General features: G+C 45.3%; 1 protein-coding gene across 2 annotated transcripts; it reads left to right on the top strand.

The window, feature by feature from the left end:
• Positions 1-196: 196 nt before the first annotated feature.
• Positions 197-19,641, top strand: sec24b (SEC24 homolog B, COPII coat complex component). Of its 2 annotated transcripts, XM_014212039.2 has the most exons (24): positions 197-480; positions 1,240-1,902; positions 2,040-2,189; positions 2,914-3,033; positions 4,881-4,964; positions 5,138-5,301; positions 7,707-7,891; positions 8,180-8,282; positions 9,101-9,227; positions 9,324-9,433; positions 9,633-9,745; positions 10,551-10,669; positions 11,027-11,082; positions 11,360-11,566; positions 11,683-11,806; positions 12,071-12,229; positions 12,830-13,003; positions 13,192-13,302; positions 13,462-13,637; positions 13,807-13,944; positions 14,751-14,855; positions 15,702-15,794; positions 16,317-16,420; positions 18,659-19,641. In XM_014212039.2, exons 1-24 carry the CDS (start codon positions 435-437, stop codon positions 18,771-18,773), a joined length of 3,546 nt encoding a protein of 1,181 aa, XP_014067514.1. In that variant the 5' UTR covers positions 197-434; the 3' UTR covers positions 18,774-19,641. The 2 variants fall into 2 exon arrangements, with proteins under 2 accessions (XP_014067514.1, XP_014067515.1); XM_014212040.2 differs by lacking the exon at positions 2,914-3,033.
• Positions 19,642-20,215: the final 574 nt, after the last annotated feature.

Genomic DNA, 20,215 nt, shown 5'->3' with positions numbered 1-20,215 from the left:
AAAAATGCAATAACATTTTACACTAGATAGTAAACATAAGACATCATATGTCCCTGATATCATCCCCTGGTTTATTGTTTAATGCAAATAAATAAAACCTCTATATTCAATATTTAGAAAGACAGAAAAAATTGGTGCTGATTCGACTAGCTAAATACTCTGTTTTTCCAACACTGATGCAGCTCTTGCACTTCTGCCTACTGACAGGTGGCGTCGTTATGCCATCTCTAGTCGCATAGAAACGGCAGCTTCACATAAGTGGATGAACCTTGTCGTCTTTGCTAGACAGCCATCGGAGTAGGGGGCACAGAATCCTCAGCCAACACCTAGCTAGCTAATGGGAATATTGCCTTGGTGACAACCTTTCATGTGTTTTTGTCACCCTGTGCATTCGTGACCAAGAGACGAACCTGAAAACCCCTGTCGGTTACAGCATGAACTCTACGCCGAATGGTGGAGCAGCACCCCCCTTTCAGAATGGTAAAACGGGCCGTGGAGATACGGCCGCTAGCTAAACTAGCAAGTGCCAGTGGTTGAAATAGCTAGTGGCTGTGTGAAAGGGTGTTGCATGGCTACATATTGCGTCTGGCAATTAGCTTAGATAACTAACTTACGTAAGCTATAGCGTTATTAGCTAGTAAAAACGGACAAATGTCTGTTTGTTATTAATTAGCATTAACGTTAGCTAGAAACAGCTAGCAACTGTACTGTAGCTAGCTTGCTAGCTAACGTTAAAGAGAAAGCTAAACTTTCTAGCTAACATCCATTCAAGCTTGCAACTAGCCAGCTAGCTAGTTGGCAAGCTATCTTGAACAACCACATCACTAAAGTATTTGTAGTAATATTGGTTATGTTCACAAATGGATGTCGCCAGCAATTATCTATCTTCTTTGCTTATTGTACTAACGCAGCCAGGGTCCATGGAGGGGAGGAACCTTTAGGCTAGCTAACTAGGGTATTGACATCTCATTACTGGTAGGACAATACACCGGTAGCTAGTTAGCAAAATTATTTTACTGTTGGTTTGAATAAGTCAGTAACTGCTTAGCTGACATTGACAGGTTTGACCCCTTCTATATAATATTTAGTAATGTAGGTAGGTAATACTTTTGATAATGGTTGATTACACATTGATGATCAAAAATCCATCAACAATATGTAAATTGGCCGCAAACTCCTTAAAAAAAAATTCTAACATAAATCCTGGTTTTGCTAACCTCAACCTGTCATTCTCCACAGGTCCAGTAGGACAGACCTACCCATCCACATATCCTCCGGGGTACTATGGAGCAGGGCCTCAACAGCAGGGCTACCCAACCATTTCAGGACACTGTGCCCCTGCCCTCAACAAATCTCCTATTACGAACAATGACCACAGTGCTTACTACCACCACAACAGCCACCACCAGCCTATTGCTGCACCTACTGTAGCCCCCTCTGCATACAGAGCAACCCAAGGCTCCCATCCTCCCTCTCAGCCCTATGGCACCCTTCCCACCTCAGTTGCCCCTCCAAACCCCCAACAGGCACCTCCATTCCAACAACCATCCCCCTACGCACCGCATGGGGCCTACCATGGACAGCAGCAGTACCTCACCTCCCAAGCGCTAATCTATCCCCAGCAGCTTAACTTGGTGTCAGCGACCCCCAGCAGCCAAGGCACTCCCGTATACCCCATTGTCTCGTACCCCTCTGCGCCAGGAAGCAGCCAGTACGGCACTTTGCGTTCCTCCCAGTCTCCCACCGGCCCAGGAGCCGTTTCCAACCTGATAGGCGCTCCCCTCCACCAGTATCCCCCAGGAAATGGCACCAGTCACCCAGCATCTACTGCAGCAGTTCCCTCTGGGCATAGCATGGCTCCACCCGGCCAACCAGCCACAGTCAACGGCCAGGGTAATGCAGGTACAGTCGACTGCACTGTTGTGATTGTCCGTACATAATCGATTTTGAGACACTTGTCAATCCCCTTTTCTTTTCAATTTATGTGATGACAATATTTGAAATACTTGCCTCTGCCTTAATTGTCGTCTTCTCCCCAGTCCAAGCCCCAGTCCTCCAGCACTATGACCAAAGCCACCAGGCAGCCATGGCACATGACCACTATGGAGTCACACACAACACCGGGGCTGCTGACGGAGATAGACCACCTTCAGGAACTCCTTTCACTTCCTCCCCGGGGCATCAGCAAGGTAAATGGAGAGAGAAGAGAGGCATTTCAACTTTCGAATTAGCCTCCATATTGCTATAGTAGCTCTATATTTGGTCATCAGCATTGAAGTCCTCAATGGCATGCCCATGTCTGCCATTTTGATGCAAGTTTAAGAGGATCCTGCCGAGGCTGTGACAGTCATGGAATTTTGGATGATGGTAAATGACCGCGGTAATATCCGTTTTCATTATTTATTTTTTTATTTTATTTTTTTTACAGTTATGACGGTTACTTAATTTTCATGACGGTCTTCATCCATAACCGTCAGTTATACGGTAATTTTGCCTGCCCTAGTTCCTGCATTTTTACGTTTGTGTGGTTCTCCGTCCTCACCCTGAGGACCTTCATTAAATGATTGATGAAGGGATCTGTATTTCATCTTTCAAACTCAGTTCTTGTAGGCTTAGTCTAACTAAGTGAATTGAATAGGTCCTCTATCTCCTTTTTGTTCTTGTCCTGTCTCGCTGTCCGTTTTCTCTTCTCCATAGATACAATCCTACCATGATTTGTTTTTGTCTCAATTTGGTAGAAGCTAGTGAGAAGTGATGTTTCCACAGGCGAATCGCAAGCATCCTCACCAACATTCCCACCACACAGACACAGATTTTCTAAACTCACAGTCCTCTGGCTCCGTCCTCGCCCCCTCCTCCCCTCCACATAGTTGACGGTTGTTCTGTTTTGTACCCTCTCCCACCCCTCTACAGGCATGCACTACGGATATGTAGCCAATAGTGGCGCTAGCTCTGCCAACGCCTCCACCAACGCTGCCCCCTTGTCATCCAGCTCCGATGAGGATGTTGATGAGGAGGAGGATGAGGAAGCAGGTCTGCTTATAGCTTTTATTCCCATCCCTGCCTGCCCGCCCGCCCCTCATCCCAGCCCAACTCCAATAACCACCCAACCAACCCGACCCTCACATCAACCCACTTACTTTCCTTTCAACCCCAGGCACTTTGCATTCATACTCATGTCTCAAAGCCACCTCTGCCCATCTCCAGCAGCTTGCCTGCCCCCCCACTTGCAGATCCATCTCTCTCTGCTGCCCATCTGACGGCGTCCACGCATTCAACATCTACGCCATATCTTCTCCCAACATTATCACAGTGTTCCCAATAGATATTTGATGTTAGTGATGTGAGCTCGTTGTAACTAAAATCACAGAAGCATGGCAGTCAGAATGGTGTGAAGCATCTGATCAGTTATCCTAACTTCATCACAAAGAAGTTCAAACAATGTGAGTACGGTGTAGTGTTTGAGAGTAAATTAGCTGTTTTAGAATCTGTTTAGTCTTCTTGACATTCAGGCTACGCACTCGTTCCTGTCCTTTCCAATCATGTCCTCAGTTTTCCTCTCACCCACGAACCATTTGGGAATGTCTGTCTGCATTTCAATTACAGGAAGGGATCTAACTGGTCTCTGAATGAATAATAACCTTATTGCTTCCCATTGGAATTTCCAAATTGTATCCTCCTGAAAAACAATAGATTTTTGCATGATTGGTTTTGCATTTAGATAAATTATGTCTGCTCTAAACATTTAACACAATTTTCAATAGACCCCTATCTGGGCCAGTCAATAGCCTCCACTTTGTTTGGAACCTGAAATCTTAGCAACTTCCATAGTTATGCTATCCTGATAATGATATTATTCATACCACATTTCATATTTTGTTATCAGCGTACATGCAGTGTTTCAATGAGAAGGTGTTGATGAGTGTCCTAGAGGCGCTGGTGGGTCCCACCCTTGGGTAGTGTGTTATTGTCTAGAGGTTAACAGCTTTTTATATTTAGCATGTCCCCTGTTACCACGGGCCAACAGGCTCTCTGCTGCTCACTGGTCTCCAATGGGAAAAGGGTAGAGGCTGAGGCATGTCAGCGCTAGCAGCTAACACTCATTAGCAACTTGGTTAATTTAAGTGTGCTATGCCTTAACTCTTTCTCCTCTGCCCTTGCACTCCAAACGCCCTCGGATGTCATTTTCATGCAAATTTTTTTGCCACTGATGTTTCTCTGTTTGTCCTATTTCTTCCCGAGTGGTTTCTTATCATTCTCTGTAAATTTGGCCAATCATCATTCAGTCACTCTCCATTGCTTGGCTGTCGTTTTGTTTAGGCCTACTTAGCTTTTTTTTGTCATTTTGATATGTTTAATTAGCTGAATTCCCATGTGGTAGGAGGGCTTGTCAGTCATAATACATGTTTCCCCAGGCCCAGGTTCTTTAATATCTAGAGCACTTAATCCACTGAGGTGGCAGGCAGATTTAGCTGCCTGTGATAATTGGAGCTCATCCAATGAGGCAGCGCTATCTTGGTTCACTGTCACAGCCCTCCGTTTTGCCCAATTGGATTAAACGACTCGTTCAGAGCTTCCAGTGCGTGGGTGTGGGTGGCGAGACCTAAAATGTCTTCTCTCAGAGGTCTGGAAGGGAAGGCTGGATGTGTACAGCCTAGAGAGATGATGGTGAACTGCTGCCTGTCTGTCTATGGCTTCACTTATTTTCCTATTTCATCAGCATCACAGTCCTCCTCCCCTGCTTACACACGCCTAACTTGTCCATCTTTCATGTGTCATTTTTCTCCCGCCTGCATGTGAGCTGTAATAAACTTTTAAAGTTAGAGAGCAGCTCCTCAAAACTGTTTTTCTCTTCCTTCCCCCACCATCCCCGCTGTCAGGTGGTGATAGTTCCTCAACTACCACTGGCAGTGCGTCCCCGGTGCCCAACAGCTACGACTCCCTGGAAGGCGGCAGCTACCCAGGTACATACTGTACTCGGCTCTTAAAAATCCAGCTCTACTTTGAGGCATTTGACACAATTGAATGTTTCTGCTGCCACATTTCTCTCTGCTCAACCGCAACCCTAAATGCACTAAGTGGGCAGGCAGTTATCAATTGGTACATTCAACCCTAATGCTTGTCACTCTATTTCTAGAGTCCTCCATTCCCCCCTCTGCCGACATGACCAAACAAGCCCCGCCCTTTGGCTATGGCTACCCCAGCATGCAGCCAGCTTATCAGCAGAGGCCGTCCCCCAGGACAGGCTCCTCCCCCTCACACGGCAGGTACAACCAAACTGGCTACCAGCATTTGTCCCAGGTAAGATATTCTGGTACAACTCACCTGGTTGTGTATGACTAAAAGATAATATATATTCTAAATAAATTGGGTGGTTCAAGCCCTGAATGCTGATTGGCTGACAGCGTTGGTATATTTAAGCAATAAGGTATAGTGGGGGGAAATATTATTTGATCCCCTGCTGATTTTGTACATTTGCCCACTGATAAAGAAATGATCAGTCTATAATTTTAATAGTAGGTTTATTTGAACAGTGAGAAACAGAATAACAACAAAAATCCAGAAAAACACATGTAAAAAATGTAATAAAATGATTTGCATTTTAATGAGGGAAATAAGTATTTGACCCCTCTGCAAAACATGACTTAGTACTTGGTGGCAAACCCTTGTTGGCAATCACAGAGGTCAGACGTTTCTTGTAGTTGGCCACCAGGTTTGCACACATCTCAGGAGGGATTTTGTCCCACTCCTCTTTGCAGATCTTCTCCAAATCATTAAGGTTTCGAGGCTGACGTTTGGCAACTTGAACTTTCAGCTCCCTCCACAGATTTTCTATGGGATTAAGGTCTGGAGACAGGCTAGGCCACTCCAGGACCTCAATGTGCTTCTTCTTGAGCCACTCCTTTGTTGCCTTGGCCATGTGTTTTGGGTCATTGTTATGCTGGAATACCCATCCACGACCCATTTTCAATGAGCCTGGCTGAGGGAAGGATGTTCTCACCCAAGATTTGACGCTACATGGCCCCGTCCATCGTCCCTTTGATGCAGTGAAGTTGTTCTGTCCCCTTAGCAGAAAAACACCCCCAAAGCATAATGTTTCCACCTCCATGTTTGACGGTGGAGATGGTGTTCTTTGGGTCATAGGCAGCATTCCTCCTCCTCCAAACACGGCGAGTTCAGTTGATGCCAAAGAGCTCCATTTTAGTCTCATCTGACCACAACACTTTCACCAGTTGTCCTCTGAATCATTCAGATGTTCATTGGCAAACTTCAGACGGGCATGTATATGTATACTTGAGCAGGGGGACCTTGCGGGCGCTGCAGGATTTCAGTCCTTCACTGCGTAGTGTGTTACCAATTGTTTTCTTGGTGACTATGGTCCCAGCTGCCTTGAGATCATTGACAAGATCCTCCCGTGTAGTTCTGGGCTGATTCCTCACCGTTCTCATGATCATTGCAACTCCACGAGGTGAGATCTTGCATGGAGCCCCAGGCCGAAGGATATTGACAGTTCTTTTGTGTTTCTTCCATTTGCGAATAATCGCACCAAATGTTGTCACCTTCTCACCAAGCTGCTTGGCGATGGTCTTGTAGCCCATTCCAGCCTTGTGTAGGTCTACAATCTTGTCCCTGACATCCTTGGAGAGCTCTTTGGTCTTGGCCATGGTGGAGAGTTTGGAATCTGATTGATTGCTTCAGTGGACAGATGTCTTTTTTACAGTTAACAAGCTGCGGTTAGGAGCACTCCCTTTAACAGTGTGCTCCTAATCTCAGCTCGTTACCTGTATAAAAGACACCTGGGAGCCAGAAATCTTTCTGATTGAGAGTGGGTCAAATACTTATTTCCCTCATTAAAATGCAAATCAATTTATAACATTTTAGACATGCGTTTTTCAGGATTTTTTTGTTGTTATTCTGTCTCTCACTGTTCAAATAAACATACCATTAAAATTATAAACTGATCCTTTATCAGTGGGCAAACGTACAAAATCAGCAGGGGATCAAATACTATTTTCCCCCACTGTACGAGGGGGTGTGGTATATGGCCAATATACCACGGCTAAGGGCTGTTCTTATGCACGAAGAAACCCGGAGTGCCTGGATACAGCCCTTAGCCGTGGTATATTGGCCATATTCCACAAACCCCAGAGGTGCCTTATTGCTATTATAAACTGGTTACCAACGTATTTATAGCAGTAAAAATAAATGTTTTGTCACACCCATGGTATACGGCTGTCAGCCAATCAGCGTTCAGGGCTAGAACCACCCTGTTTATAGTACACCACAGGAATGACAAAACATTTATTTTTACTGCTCTAATTACATTGCTAACCAGTTGTATAATAGCAATAGGGCACCTCGGGGGTTTGTGGTGTATGGCCAATATACCACGGCTAAGGGCTGTATCCAGGCCCTTCTCATTGCGTTGTGCATAAGAACAGCCCTTAGCCGTGCTATATTGGCCATATACCACACCCCCCCGGGCCTTATTGTGTAATTTTAATATGGTCCCTCATGAAATGCATGAAAAGGAGTTGGCCTACTAAGACACTCCATGTCAATACATTTCTCTGGGGGCATATTAGTGTTGTGGATATCGGTTCCTTTCTATCGTGTTCATCTCTGCTCCACACCTGACCCTTGTGGTAATGATCTACCTGTCCCTAGTGACTGTTAGACTAACTACCTCCTGTTTGTCCATGCAGCCCTTCCCTAACATGTCCCAGCTGTCTGCGGCCCTGGGGGGACTGAGCGGTGTGCCAGAGCTAGAGGTGGAGGCGCTGCGGCCCGTCAACCTGCTGCAGGAGAGGAACCTTCTGCCCCACCGGCCCTTGGATGCCCCCGAACCCAACCTCAACGCTGACCTCAAGAAGGCCAACTGCAGCCCGGAGTAAGGGGCAGGGGAAGTTTGTGGGTTTGAGGATATGCTGGTATCTGGACACAACACTAACGGACAATATTCAGTGTAAACTGAAACACTAGGAATGACAAGTGCGATCCCAAGTTTATTTATAGGATCAAGCAAAACGCATATTGGGAACATTTGTTGATTTCAAATGTACTTCTCCTCTATCTCCACACTGCATTGTACCTCCATAGTCCCCGCTCACTCAATTGAACTTATTAGCTCATGCCTTTACAAAGCTGTGCTAAAAGCTCTTCTCTCTGGCCTCCACAGCACATTCAGGTGTACCCTGACCAACATCCCACAGACCCAGGCCCTGCTGAATAAAGCCCGGCTGCCCCTGGGCCTCCTCCTGCACCCCTTCAGAGACCTCGCAGTAAGAAGACACCCAGCCCTAATACCCGGGCCCTGTCCACAAACATCCTCTAGCCCCTAACTCCTATGCGCTGGTGTAGATCTGAGAGGTTTGGTTAGGTGTAAGCAACTGACATTTCAGGAAGCTACCAACTTGGAAGTGCAATTGAATTGAAACGCTACATTGAACATAGCACAAATGTTTTGTTGTGGAATTGAGTGAATATCCTGGAATAAGACACTTTAGTGGTTATTTATATTGACTGGCGTTCAGTGCCCCTTAATAACACCCTGTCAGTATGTCATAGGAAGTTGACCTGAGTTCAGAAACAGAAAAGCAGGAGGCAAGGCAGGATGAGCTGGAGGGTGAGGAGGTGCAGAAAGCCATGATTTTAGTTTCATTGAAAGTGTCCAAGTGCAAGGTGGTAAAAGTACAAAAAGCAGACTGTTGATATAAGGACTTTACAGAAGGAATCCTCTTCTATAGATTGCAGACGCAGGTTTGATCAGATGTAGAATGTAGAACACATTTTCATAAATCATTTAATGAGTAACAAACCACAAATCAACAGTCGTCTTCATCTTTGGGCTCCCGAGTGGCGCAGCGGTCTAAGGCACTGCATCTCAGTGCTAGAGGCGTCACTACAGTCCCTGGTTCAAATCCAGGCTGTATCACATCCAGCCGTGGTTGGGAGCCCCATAGGGCGGCGCACAATTGGCCCAGCGTCGTCCGGGTTTGGCCCGGGTAGGCCATCATTGTAATAAGAATTTGTTCTTTAACTGACTTGCCTAGTTAAAAAAATAAATAGTATTTTTTTTTCTCTCTTTCTCCATCCATAGCAACTCCCAGTGATCACGTCCAGCACCATAGTGAGATGTCGCTCCTGTCGTACCTACATTAACCCCTTCGTCTCCTTCCTGGACCAGAGGAGATGGAAATGCAGCCTCTGCTACAGGGTCAACGATGGTACGGATCCCTCTATTCAATGTGTACTTAGGGCAGCACCGTCCAAAATGCGAGACGTTAAATATGACTTGAACGCGCATATTCTCACCCTCGCAGTTCCCGATGAGTTCATGTACAATCCCGTGACCCGCTCCTATGGAGAGCCCCACAAGAGGCCAGAGGTGCAGAACTCCACTGTGGAGTTCATAGCCTCTTCAGATTACATGGTGAGTGATTATTTTGATTTTTTTTTTAGATCAGTGTTCATTCATCCAGAAACAGTTTGCCCACAATCCTCTAGAGGGCAGGTCTCCATCAGATTCATGCAGTCACCAATGGCAAGGCACTGTGCTTTCCAATATCAGACTGTCAGTCTGCAGATGTGAACTGGTTGAATGTTTTGAGTAAAGCATGTTTTGTCCCCAGCTGCGGCCCCCTCAGCCTGCAGTGTACCTGTTTGTGCTGGATGTGTCTCACAATGCGGTGGATGCAGGCTACCTGGACGTCTTCTGTCAGACTTTACTGGAGAACCTGGACAAGTAAGTAGCTTCGCACCTGGATTCATGTGTTCAATATGATCTGAGTTGCTTATAGCACTACTGTTGACTCCTGATAAATTCACTTAGATAACCGGTGCAGAAGCTATAGTTTTCCAGTCAGTTTATATGTGTCTGACAAAGGCCTTTCCTGCTCACACTCCTACTATTAAGTAGTCAAGGCTCCATTTCAAAGAAAAATCAACTAATAAAAGCCATGGATCAAATGTGAAACAGGTCAAGCCCTACTATAAAAGTCATACTAGTATTGGCCGGCTTGCAAGTGCGTAAGAACCGGAGGCATATAAAAGTAAAGGGTGATCGCTCTGTTGCTTTCTGTTTTAGTAGTTAAGTCCGTCAACATTCATACACATGGTGAACAATAAGATTTGGTCAAATCCAAATTTAATCGGACAGTTCCACAGGGAGCAAACCATTTTGAAGTGTATATACTTGAACTCTTGCCAGAAAAAAAGAAAAGAGAAACATGAAATACTTTAGCAGGACTGTCCTTCCTGTTTTTCCCCAGGAAATTATCCTGTTCTTTGTTGCAACTATACAAAACTAGCTCTGACGAAGGTTCACTGCTGGTTCCGATGTCTGGAAAATCTCAGTCACGTCAACTTGAACTCCATAATCCCACATTCTGACGTGAAAAAGAGTTCACCAGAACTCCACACTCACACACATCTGGTATCTCTCAAACCAGAGAGTTATTCTGCCATTTTCTTGACCTGTTCCGTTGTACAGTACTGTTACATGCCGCGGCTAGGCTAACTCTCCGGGGGGTGTCTGTTCTGTGTCTCAGGATGCCGGGGGACACGCGTACCCGAGTGGGCTTCATCACCTTCAACAGCACCATCCACTTCTACAACCTTCACGAGAGCCTCTCGCAGCCCCAGATGCTGGTGGTCTCCGACATCGACGGTGTGTGTTCTGTGTGTGTGTTTCAGTCAGCTCTCCTCCGTCTTTAGGTCCACTGCCTAAAAATCCCCAGCCTGGGTGCCAGTCGGTTTGTGCTCGAGCCAACATGTCGTTGTCTTACCAAACAACAAATAGCTCTTGGCAAGGCAAAGGTGTTGTTGACTGCAGACTGACTACACCCTCCTCTCCCTCAAACCGACATGTCACTTATTCACTAATGGTAAAAATAATGTGTACTGTAGAGATGTAATGACTTGTCCTTCTGCTGGTGAATATAGTCATTTCTCCAAGTGAATTATCCCAGGACATGGAATGTGAGCTGTGGTGATGCAGTAAATTATCTTTGTTCTGTTTTTGTAGATATCTTCATTCCAACCCACGACAGTCTACTGGTGAACCTGAAGGAAAGCAGAGCGGTAAAGGTTTTTCTTTGACTGAGAATGTGTGGAACTATTTGTGTTTACCAGTGTCATCACAGGCTGATTTTTTTTTTTTTTTTTTTTTTTTTTGTAATAATAATTATGACTGGAGGGTGAGAGTCTTTGTGTTTCTGACCATGTATGGTTGCTTTAGTGTGATAGTCAATTTGTTTTCTGATGCTGGTGTGTGAGTGCATCTTTAGTCATTTTGACTGTTCTCTCTCCCTCTGATCTCTCTTCTCGCTCTCATTTTCTCTCCCACTCCCCCTCACAGCTGGTGAGGGTCCTGTTGACCTCCCTACCCGGCATGTTTAGCCAGACCAGGGAGACCCACAGTGCCCTGGGCCCGGCACTGCAGGCTGCCTACAAGCTCATGTCCTCCACAGGGGGCCGCGTCTCCGTGTTCCAGACCCAGCTACCCACGCTGGGTGCCGGCCTGCTGCAGTCCCGGGAGGACCCCAACCAGAGGTCCAGCACCAAGGTATGAGTGCTGAGTCGCACACACAGGCATGACACACATACTGTCAGAACATATGGTTCTGTAATGTAAGGTTCCAGTTGTCTATTAAGTCTGTTCTGTATGTTATGTTGTGATAGGGGGTCCAACACCTGGGCCCAGCCACAGACTTCTACAAGAAGCTGGCCCTGGACTGTTCTGGTCAGCAGATAGGAGTCGACCTATTCCTCCTCAGCTCCCAGTACTCTGACCTGGCCTCACTAGGTAAGACGTGATAGTCCATTCCTTAGATTATATAATAGACAGGTTACTGTTTAGGAAAATGCTAAAAGTTGAGAAAGAGACTGGCGTCTTAAAGAGAATGGTTTTGGCAAAATAGAATACAGCAGTCATTAGAGTCAACCTAAGGCTACACACCGCATTCTCTTTTTTTCCCTCTATCTTTCTTTCTTTCCTTCTTTCTATCCTTTTCTTTTTCTACTTCTTTAAAAAAAAATATATATATATTTTTTTTTTTTCTCGGGCCAGCGTGTGTGTCTAAATACTCAGCGGGTAGTATCTTCTACTACCCCTCGTTGCACCACGTTCACAACCCGGCCCAGCTGGACAAGTTCCAGAAGGATCTGGAGCGCTACCTCACCAGGAAGATTGGCTTCGAGGCTGTCATGAGGATACGCTGCACCAAAGGTAGGTCTATTTTGTTAGTTTGTTTCTTCAAATGGTATATTTTGTTTTGTATTGTCTGAGTAGTTTTTTTAAATCTTTTTCTGAAAGGTACTGAGGTCACTCCACAAATTTGTTAGTATTTTTTTACGTGTTTTTCTTCCCCAATTTCATCATATCCAATTGTCCCATCGCTGCAACTCCCGTATGGACTCGTGAGAGACAAAGGTCGAGAAACACGACCCTGCCAAGCCACACACTGCTCGCTTAACCCGGAAGCCAGCCGCACCAATGTGTCGGAGGAAACACCGTACAACTGGCGACCGAAGTCGGCGTGCATTGTGCCCGGCCCACCACAAGGAGTCGCTAGAGTGCGATAGGACAAGGACATCCCGGCCCGGCCAAACCCTCCCCTAACCCGGACAATGCCTCATGGGTCTCCCAGTCGCGGCCGGCTGCGACACAGCCTGGGGTCGAACCCGGGTCTGTAGTGACGCCTCTAGCACTGCGATGCTGTGCCTTAGAGCACTGCGCCACTTGGGAGGCCAAACAGTACACATTTCTTGACAATTTCTAGATCGATTTAGCGGTCATCATTACTTTGTATGTCTCCTTGGTCAACAGGCTTGTCCATCCACACATTCCATGGGAACTTCTTTGTGCGCTCGACGGACCTGCTGTCCCTGGCCAATGTCAACCCAGACTCGGGCTTCGCTGTGCAGATGTCTATAGAGGAGAGCATGGCCGACACCTCACTGGCCTGCTTCCAGGCTGCGCTGCTGTACACCTCCAGCAAAGGTGAACACCATCTCACCGTTTCATTCATTGTGGAAATATTTGGAGAAGTCATTCCCGACTTTTACATAAATAATGAATAATTAGTCCCAGTTCTAGTACAAAGAGTTGTTATTTTAATATCGCCTAACAAAGACAAATTCATCTACCCTCATCTCTGCTCCTATCCCCCACTCCCTCCGTCCTCCTAGGGAAGAGGCGGATCAGGGTCCATACTCTGTGTCTGCCAGTGGTCAGCCAGCTGAGTGATGTATATGCCGGGGCTGACGTTCAGGCCATCACCTGCCTCCTAGCCAACATGGGTGAGTGTGTGTGTGTGTGTGTGTGTGTGTGTGTATATATATATATATATATATATATATATATATATATATATATATATATATATATATATGCTGCATTTGTTCATGAGATCCGTTTTTTTTTATTCATACATTTTTATTTTGTATTCCTATGAACAGCCATTGACCGGTCGATATCGTCAAGCCTGTCGGACGCCCGAGATGCCCTGGTGAATGCGGTGGTGGACTCCCTGAGTGCGTACAAGAACACCGTCTCGAATCTGCAGCAGTCTGGTCTCATCGCCCCTGCGGCCCTCTGTCTCTTCCCCCTCTACGTGCTGGCATTACTCAAACAGGTCTGTCTGACCAACACACACACACACACAGAGCTTTTGTATGCGCCGTATGTCTCCGTCACTAGTCAGAAGCCGTTCAAGCTGTCAATGCTATCCCTTCTCATGAATCTGTGCTCCCTCCTCTCCTCCTCTTTCCCCTTCCTTCTTCTCCTTTCTCTCCACCTAACAGAAAGCACTGCGCACAGGGACCAGCACCAAGCTGGACGAGCGCGTCTTCGCCATGTGCGAGTTCAAGAGCCAGCCGCTGCAGCAGATCATGCGCACGGTCCACCCCGACCTCTACCGCCTGGACACCATTTCAGACCAGGTGAGAGGTCAACACAGCCCGCTCTGCTTTGAACAACTGATTCATCTCTCCAGCATTCCACTGGTTCCTAGCTGGACACGTTGGTTTTGTTTTACCTGGTGGGTCACAAGTACCGTAATTTCCGGACTATAAGCCGCTACTTTTTTCCCAGGCTTTGAACCTCGCGGCTTAAACAATGATGCGGCTAATATATGGATTCTTCCCACTTTAAAAAATAAAAATTATAAAAAATAAAACATTCTGTGACGTGCTCAGTTTTTTGGCGGCATGAAGCTTTCATTAACCCGTTCGGCAATTTCATTGGTCTAAGGTCAAACAACTTTTGTTTACTGTTTAGATTAAATTGAGTGCGCTCAAACGTCCCATCATTCTGATTACGGTAGTCATTTTGTCACCCTCATCATGGCAAAGACACAGAGAAATGCATATGATGCAGCTTTCAAGTTGAAGGCGATTGATCTGGCTGTTGGAAAAGGAAATAGAGCTGCTGCACGGGAGCTTGGTCTGGAGCAATGACTTTCTTGGTAGGCTACTGTTTACTGCTAATTATTTTTTGTTGTTGTTACAAGCCGTGTTTCGTTAAAGCCTATTTATTTTTGTTACAAGCCGTGTTTCGTTAAAGCCTGTGTAAAGTTCATTTGTTTCAATGTACCGGTAGGCACCTGCGGCTTATAGACATGTGCGGCTTATTTATGTTCAAAATAAATAAAAAATTCAGTGGGTGCGGTTTATATTCGGGTGCGCTCAATAGTCCGGAAATTACGGTATACTAAAAGGTAGACTGCTTTACCCTTTTCTGTCCACAGGGGGCGCTCCACCTGAACGACTGCATAGTGCCCCAGCCCCATCTGCTGCACCTTACGGCTGAGAAGCTGACCAGAGAAGGCGCTTTCCTCATGGACTGTGGCAGCGTAAGTCCTGCTATGTTCTCAGTCAAATGACTGAAGTCCCTGAAAAAATGGACCTCGTCTCTGTTTGAGGACTTTTTAGCAATAAACTCCTCCATCCGTTCCTCCATGATGATAACAGATCTGACAAGGTTGGCTCGGTGAAGGCAATATCGCAGCGTTGCAGTTCTTGACACACTTAAACCGGTGTGCCTGGCACCTACTATACATACACCGCTCAAAGGCACTTAATTAAGGATATGAGTTCGGCTGGGATCTGTGATAACAGATTTTCATCTGTCGCAATTATGGGAGATGTCGCCGTCTCATTCGTTTGGTTAATTAAGGACATGAGTTCGGCCGGGATCTGTGATAACAGGTTTTCAAGTGTCTGAATTATGGGTGGAGATGTCGCCCCTGTCTCGTTCATTAGGTTAATTAAGGATGTGTGTTCTTGTGGTATTCTGGAATGATTCATGTTACATATAGGTTTTTAGCGCGTGTTTTTGCGTTTTTTTTTTTTTTTTATCCGATTGTTGTTTAAATCTTTTGTCTTGCCCATTCACCCTCTGAATAGCACACATACACAATCCAAGGCAATTATTTTTAACCTGTCTCTTCCCCTTCGTCTACACTGATTTTTAAGGTGGATTTAACAAGTGACATAAATAAGGGATCATAGCTTTCACCTGGTCAGTCTATGTCATGGAATGAGCAGGTGTCCATAATGGTTTTCACACTCGGTGTAGATCAGTGTTTACCTCAAGGAAGGGAATGGAGGAAAGATTCATGTATTTGAAGAAGGATCCTTGTTACTGTCCCGTGTAGAAATGTACTCTTCATTAACTTCCTTTCTGTTCTCTTCTCCAGGTGTTTTACTTGTGGATTGGGAAATGCTGTAATGATATGTTCATTCGAGACGTGCTGGGTTGCCCAAACCATGCTTCAATACCCCCTAACATGGTTAGTGGGGCACTAACATTCATTAGACACAATGTGACACATTTATTGCTGTGTATAACTCTGTGCTGTGTCCAGCTGGTGCTTCACAATGAAATAGTACTGTACTTAGTCAGTTCAGCCAGGGAGTAATTTACATTTTAGTCGGTTTGTTTATTTGGTTCTACTTTTTTGACAAAAGGCCCGTGGCTACCTAAATAATGTAATACCACACAACGTGGGTGTGTTACAACCAAACACAGGCCAAGTAGCAATTGTCGAGGTTTTGTTTGCTTTTTTGATTCCATCTTTCGGGAAAAGACCAACACATCCCTAAACCACAGGCCTGCTTCACATTCCGAACCACACTTCCATATTTCACTAAATCACAAACACATCAGACTTGTGGAGATCTGGGATTGAAACCAACTACTAGTTATCTTTAGTTTTTTCACACACAGACACACACCGTGTAGACTGTCTTGAGTAGTAAAAACAAAGCTGTGGGTCTTAGTTTTTTTCTTCTTTGTCTCTTATGAATACCAGACCCAAATTCCTGAGCTGGAAACTCCTCTGTCTGAACGACTACGCGCACTCCTCGCCTGGCTACAGGACTCGCGAACCTTCAGCTCAACACTTCACATCGTGAAGTAAGTCAAGTACCCCTGGTCTGATCCATTGACGCTTATGTGTGTTTGTTGCTAGTGAGTGCCTGGGTCCGTGTCGTGTAGGAAGCCATCGGTGACCACATAGTGAGTGTACAAAACGTTAGGAACACCTTCCTAGTATTGAGTTGTAACCCCCTTTTTAAACTGGTGCGCCTGGCACTTAATTATTTTGCCTTGCCCATTCACCTTCTTCTATATGGCACACATACAGTCGTGGCCAAAAGTTTTGAGAATGACACAAATTTTTAATTTTCACAAAGTTTGCTGCTTCAGTGTCTTTAGATATTTTTGTCAGACGTTACTATGGAATACTGAAGTATAATTACAAGCATTTCAGTGTCAAATGCTTTTACTGACAATTATATGAAGTTGATGCAAAGAGTCAATATTTGCAGTGTTGACCCTTCTTTTTCAAGACCTCTGCAATCCGCCCTGGCATGCTGTCAATCAACTTCTGGGCCACATCCTGACTGATGGCAGCCCATTCTTGCACAATCAATGCTTGGAGTTTGTCAGAATTTGTGGGTTTTTGTTTGTCCGCCCGCCTCTTGAGGATTGACCACAAGTTCTCAATGGGATTAAGGCCTGGGGAGTTTCCTGGCCATGGACCCAGAATATCTATGTTTTGTTCCCCGAGCCACTTAGTTATCACTTTTGCCTTATGGCAAGGTGCTCCATCATGCTGGAAAAGGCATTGTTTGTCACCAAACTGTTCCTGCATGGTTGGAAGAAGTTGCTCTCGGAGGATGTGTTGGTACCATTCTTTATTCATGGCTGTGTTCTTAGGCAAAATTGTGAGTGAGCCCACTCCCTTGGCTGAGAAGCAACCCCACACATGAATGGTCTCGGGATGCTTTACTGTTGGCATGACACAGGACTGATGGTAGCGCTCACCTTGTCTTCTCCGGACAAGCTTTTTTCCAGATGCCCCAAAAAATCGGAAAGGGGATTCATCAGAGAAAATTACTTTACCCTCGTCCTCAGCAGTCCAATCCCTGTACCTTTTGCAGAATATCAGTCTGTCCCTGATGTTTTTCCTGGAGAGAAGTGGCTTCTTTGCTGCTGCCTTGACACCAGGCCATCCTCCAAAAGTCTTCGCCTCACTGTGCGTGCAGATGCACTCACACCTGCCTGCTGCCATTTCTGAGCAAGCTCTGTACTGGTGGTGCCCCGATCCCGCAGATGAATCAACTTTAGGAGATGGTCCTGGCGCTTGCTGGACTTTCTTGTTCGCCCTGAAGCCTTCTTCACAACAATTGAACCGCTCTCCTTGAAGTTCTTGATGATCCGATAAATGGTTGATTTAGGTGCAATCTTACTGGCAGCAATATCCTTGCCTGTGAAGCCCTTTTTGTGCAAAACAATGATGAGGGCACGTGGTGCTTGGAACAATGATTCCAAGCACCACCCTCCTTTTGAAGCTTCCAGTCTGTTATTCGAACTCAATCAGCATGACAGAGTGATCTTCAGCCTTGTCCTCATCAGCACTCACACCTGTGTTAACGAGAGAATCACTGACATGACGTCAGCTGGTCCTTTTGTGGCAGGGCTGAAATGCAGTGGAAATGTTTTTTGGGGATTCAGTTCATTTGCATGGCAAAGAGGGACTTTGCAATTCATCTCATCGCTCTTCATAACATTCTGGAGTTTATGCAAATTGCCACCATGCAGACTTCGTGAAAATGAATATTTGTGTCATTCTCAAAACTTTTGGCCACGACTGCACACAATCCATGTCTCAAGGCTTAAAAAAGATTTAACTTGTCTCCTCCCCTTAATCTACACTGATTGAACTGGATTTAACAAGTGAAATAAGTAAGGGATCATAGCTTTCACCTTGATTCACCTGGTCAGTCTGTCATGGAACGATCAGGTGTTCTTACGTCATGCTGGTGCATTGTTGCACTATAAGCTATAAAAACAGAGTGTTGCACACTATGTATAAACTCCCAGTAATTTATACATAGTGTGCGACTCTTTGTTTTTATTGCTTACAGTTTATTCACCGTTAGTCAGCACCTCTACGCTGCTGTGAGGATCTGTTTGCTACAAATGTCTACAGGCCAGAGGACAATTCTTCATACCAAATGGAAGTCTTACAAATTCAAAGAGGCCTTTTTTAGAGTATCAAAGTAATTTCAATAGAATGTATATGTATTCGGACTATATGCGCTCCTTCTTATTTCACATGCTTATTCATTTCATTACTTCTCCCCGTAGGGATGATGCTTCAGCTAAGACCAGCTTTTTCCAGCACTTGGTAGAGGACCGGTCGGAATCAGCTTTCTCCTACTACGAGTTCCTGCTCCACATCCAGCAACAGATGTCCAAGTAGAATACACAGAGCAGAAGGCCCTTTGGGCCTTGTGTAGAAAAAAAAAACAAAAAAACAATGAACGTGGCACATGGTAAACAGGAAGTTCCCTCAGACTTAACGTAGAGGGGACAACACAACCAACCCAACCCCACCCACCCTAGTGGTCCGGTCAACCATGGCCTATGACCCGGGGGAGGCAGGTGGAAGGACCAGAAAGAAAATGAAAAATCAGTGACAAAGTGAAGATGACTTCTGGAGTTGAAGTGAAGTAATAGGCCGTTGGACTCACAGATCAAGTGGTGCGCTCTGAACGGGCTGCTTCTTCAACCAGCTCGCTGAACCTTTCCCCTATCGTCTCTCAGCCGCTGTCGTAGCTCCACGTAGCATCTCTCTCCAAGGGAAAGCCAAAGATGCTACTTCCTCCTCATCTGATTAAGTTGACCCTTCTCTGATGCGCCCCCCGCATGTTGTGGTATGATCCACTTTTTTATTTTTATTGTCATACATCCTCCACATCCTTCTCCCATTTCCTCCCTCTTCAAACTCATTGACATAAGAGTACAGCATCCCCCTTCTTTGTTTTCAGTGTGTTCTGGAGCTACCTCTGTTACCATTGTGTTTGCTGCTGCTAGTCGGGTAATTGGCTACCCTCTGCTTAACAGGATGCTAGTCAACAGTGGTTGAATACCCCTCCTCTGCACCTCGACTCCTCTCCCAGCTGTTCAAATCCTGTGTCGTCAGATGAAACTGAAACCTTTGTAAACTGCCGCCCTCTTGTTTTTTGATCCGCTACCAGACGTTGCTATCCACTTTGTAACTATTGAAAATAATATTTTATGTGCGATAATTTATAATTTACCAGCTTATTAAATAAAATGAAACAGTATTTCACTTGATTTTTCATTCACATATTTTGTAGAGTGGTATACTAGAAAGCAGGATCAATGAGTTATACTAGAAAGCAGGATCAATGAGCCAGTTAACTTGTGGAAATATTCTGAAATGACTTTTTATTCTTTAGAAATATAAGCTTGAATTGGGCATGGTCTAATGACTCAGTAACCAAAAACACATATCTAAGTTTATCTTTCTTAATGAACCAGAAAATCAAGTTATTTCTGGTTGTTTATCTGGCTAACTCATTAATCCTGCTTTGTAGTTTACCCTTCAGGTGTTGCAGAATTTGTCTGCTACATTAGAGGGCGCTCATCAATGTTTCATTCATGGTTTGTAGGGAATATTAACAGTTGTATCATGTGACAAACTGTTTTGCTTTGGGGGACACAACTATGGTGAAGTGACTGGCAGGGACTTTGCATTTCTTTTGGCTAAGTGAATTATCTTGGCTAAACACATCTACATTCCCTACTGATTTCTCTAAGATGCCTATCACAGGAAAATTAGAGGCATATTGCATTTTTTTGTTCAGAGGACTACTGAGAAAAGCCACAATGGTTAAA

This window comes from Salmo salar, chromosome ssa09 (assembly GCF_905237065.1).
Source record: "Salmo salar chromosome ssa09, Ssal_v3.1, whole genome shotgun sequence".
Lineage (NCBI taxonomy): Eukaryota > Metazoa > Chordata > Actinopteri > Salmoniformes > Salmonidae > Salmo > Salmo salar.
The sequence above is the reverse complement of the archived record's forward strand: the minus strand, read 5'-3'. Positions and strand labels throughout refer to the sequence as shown.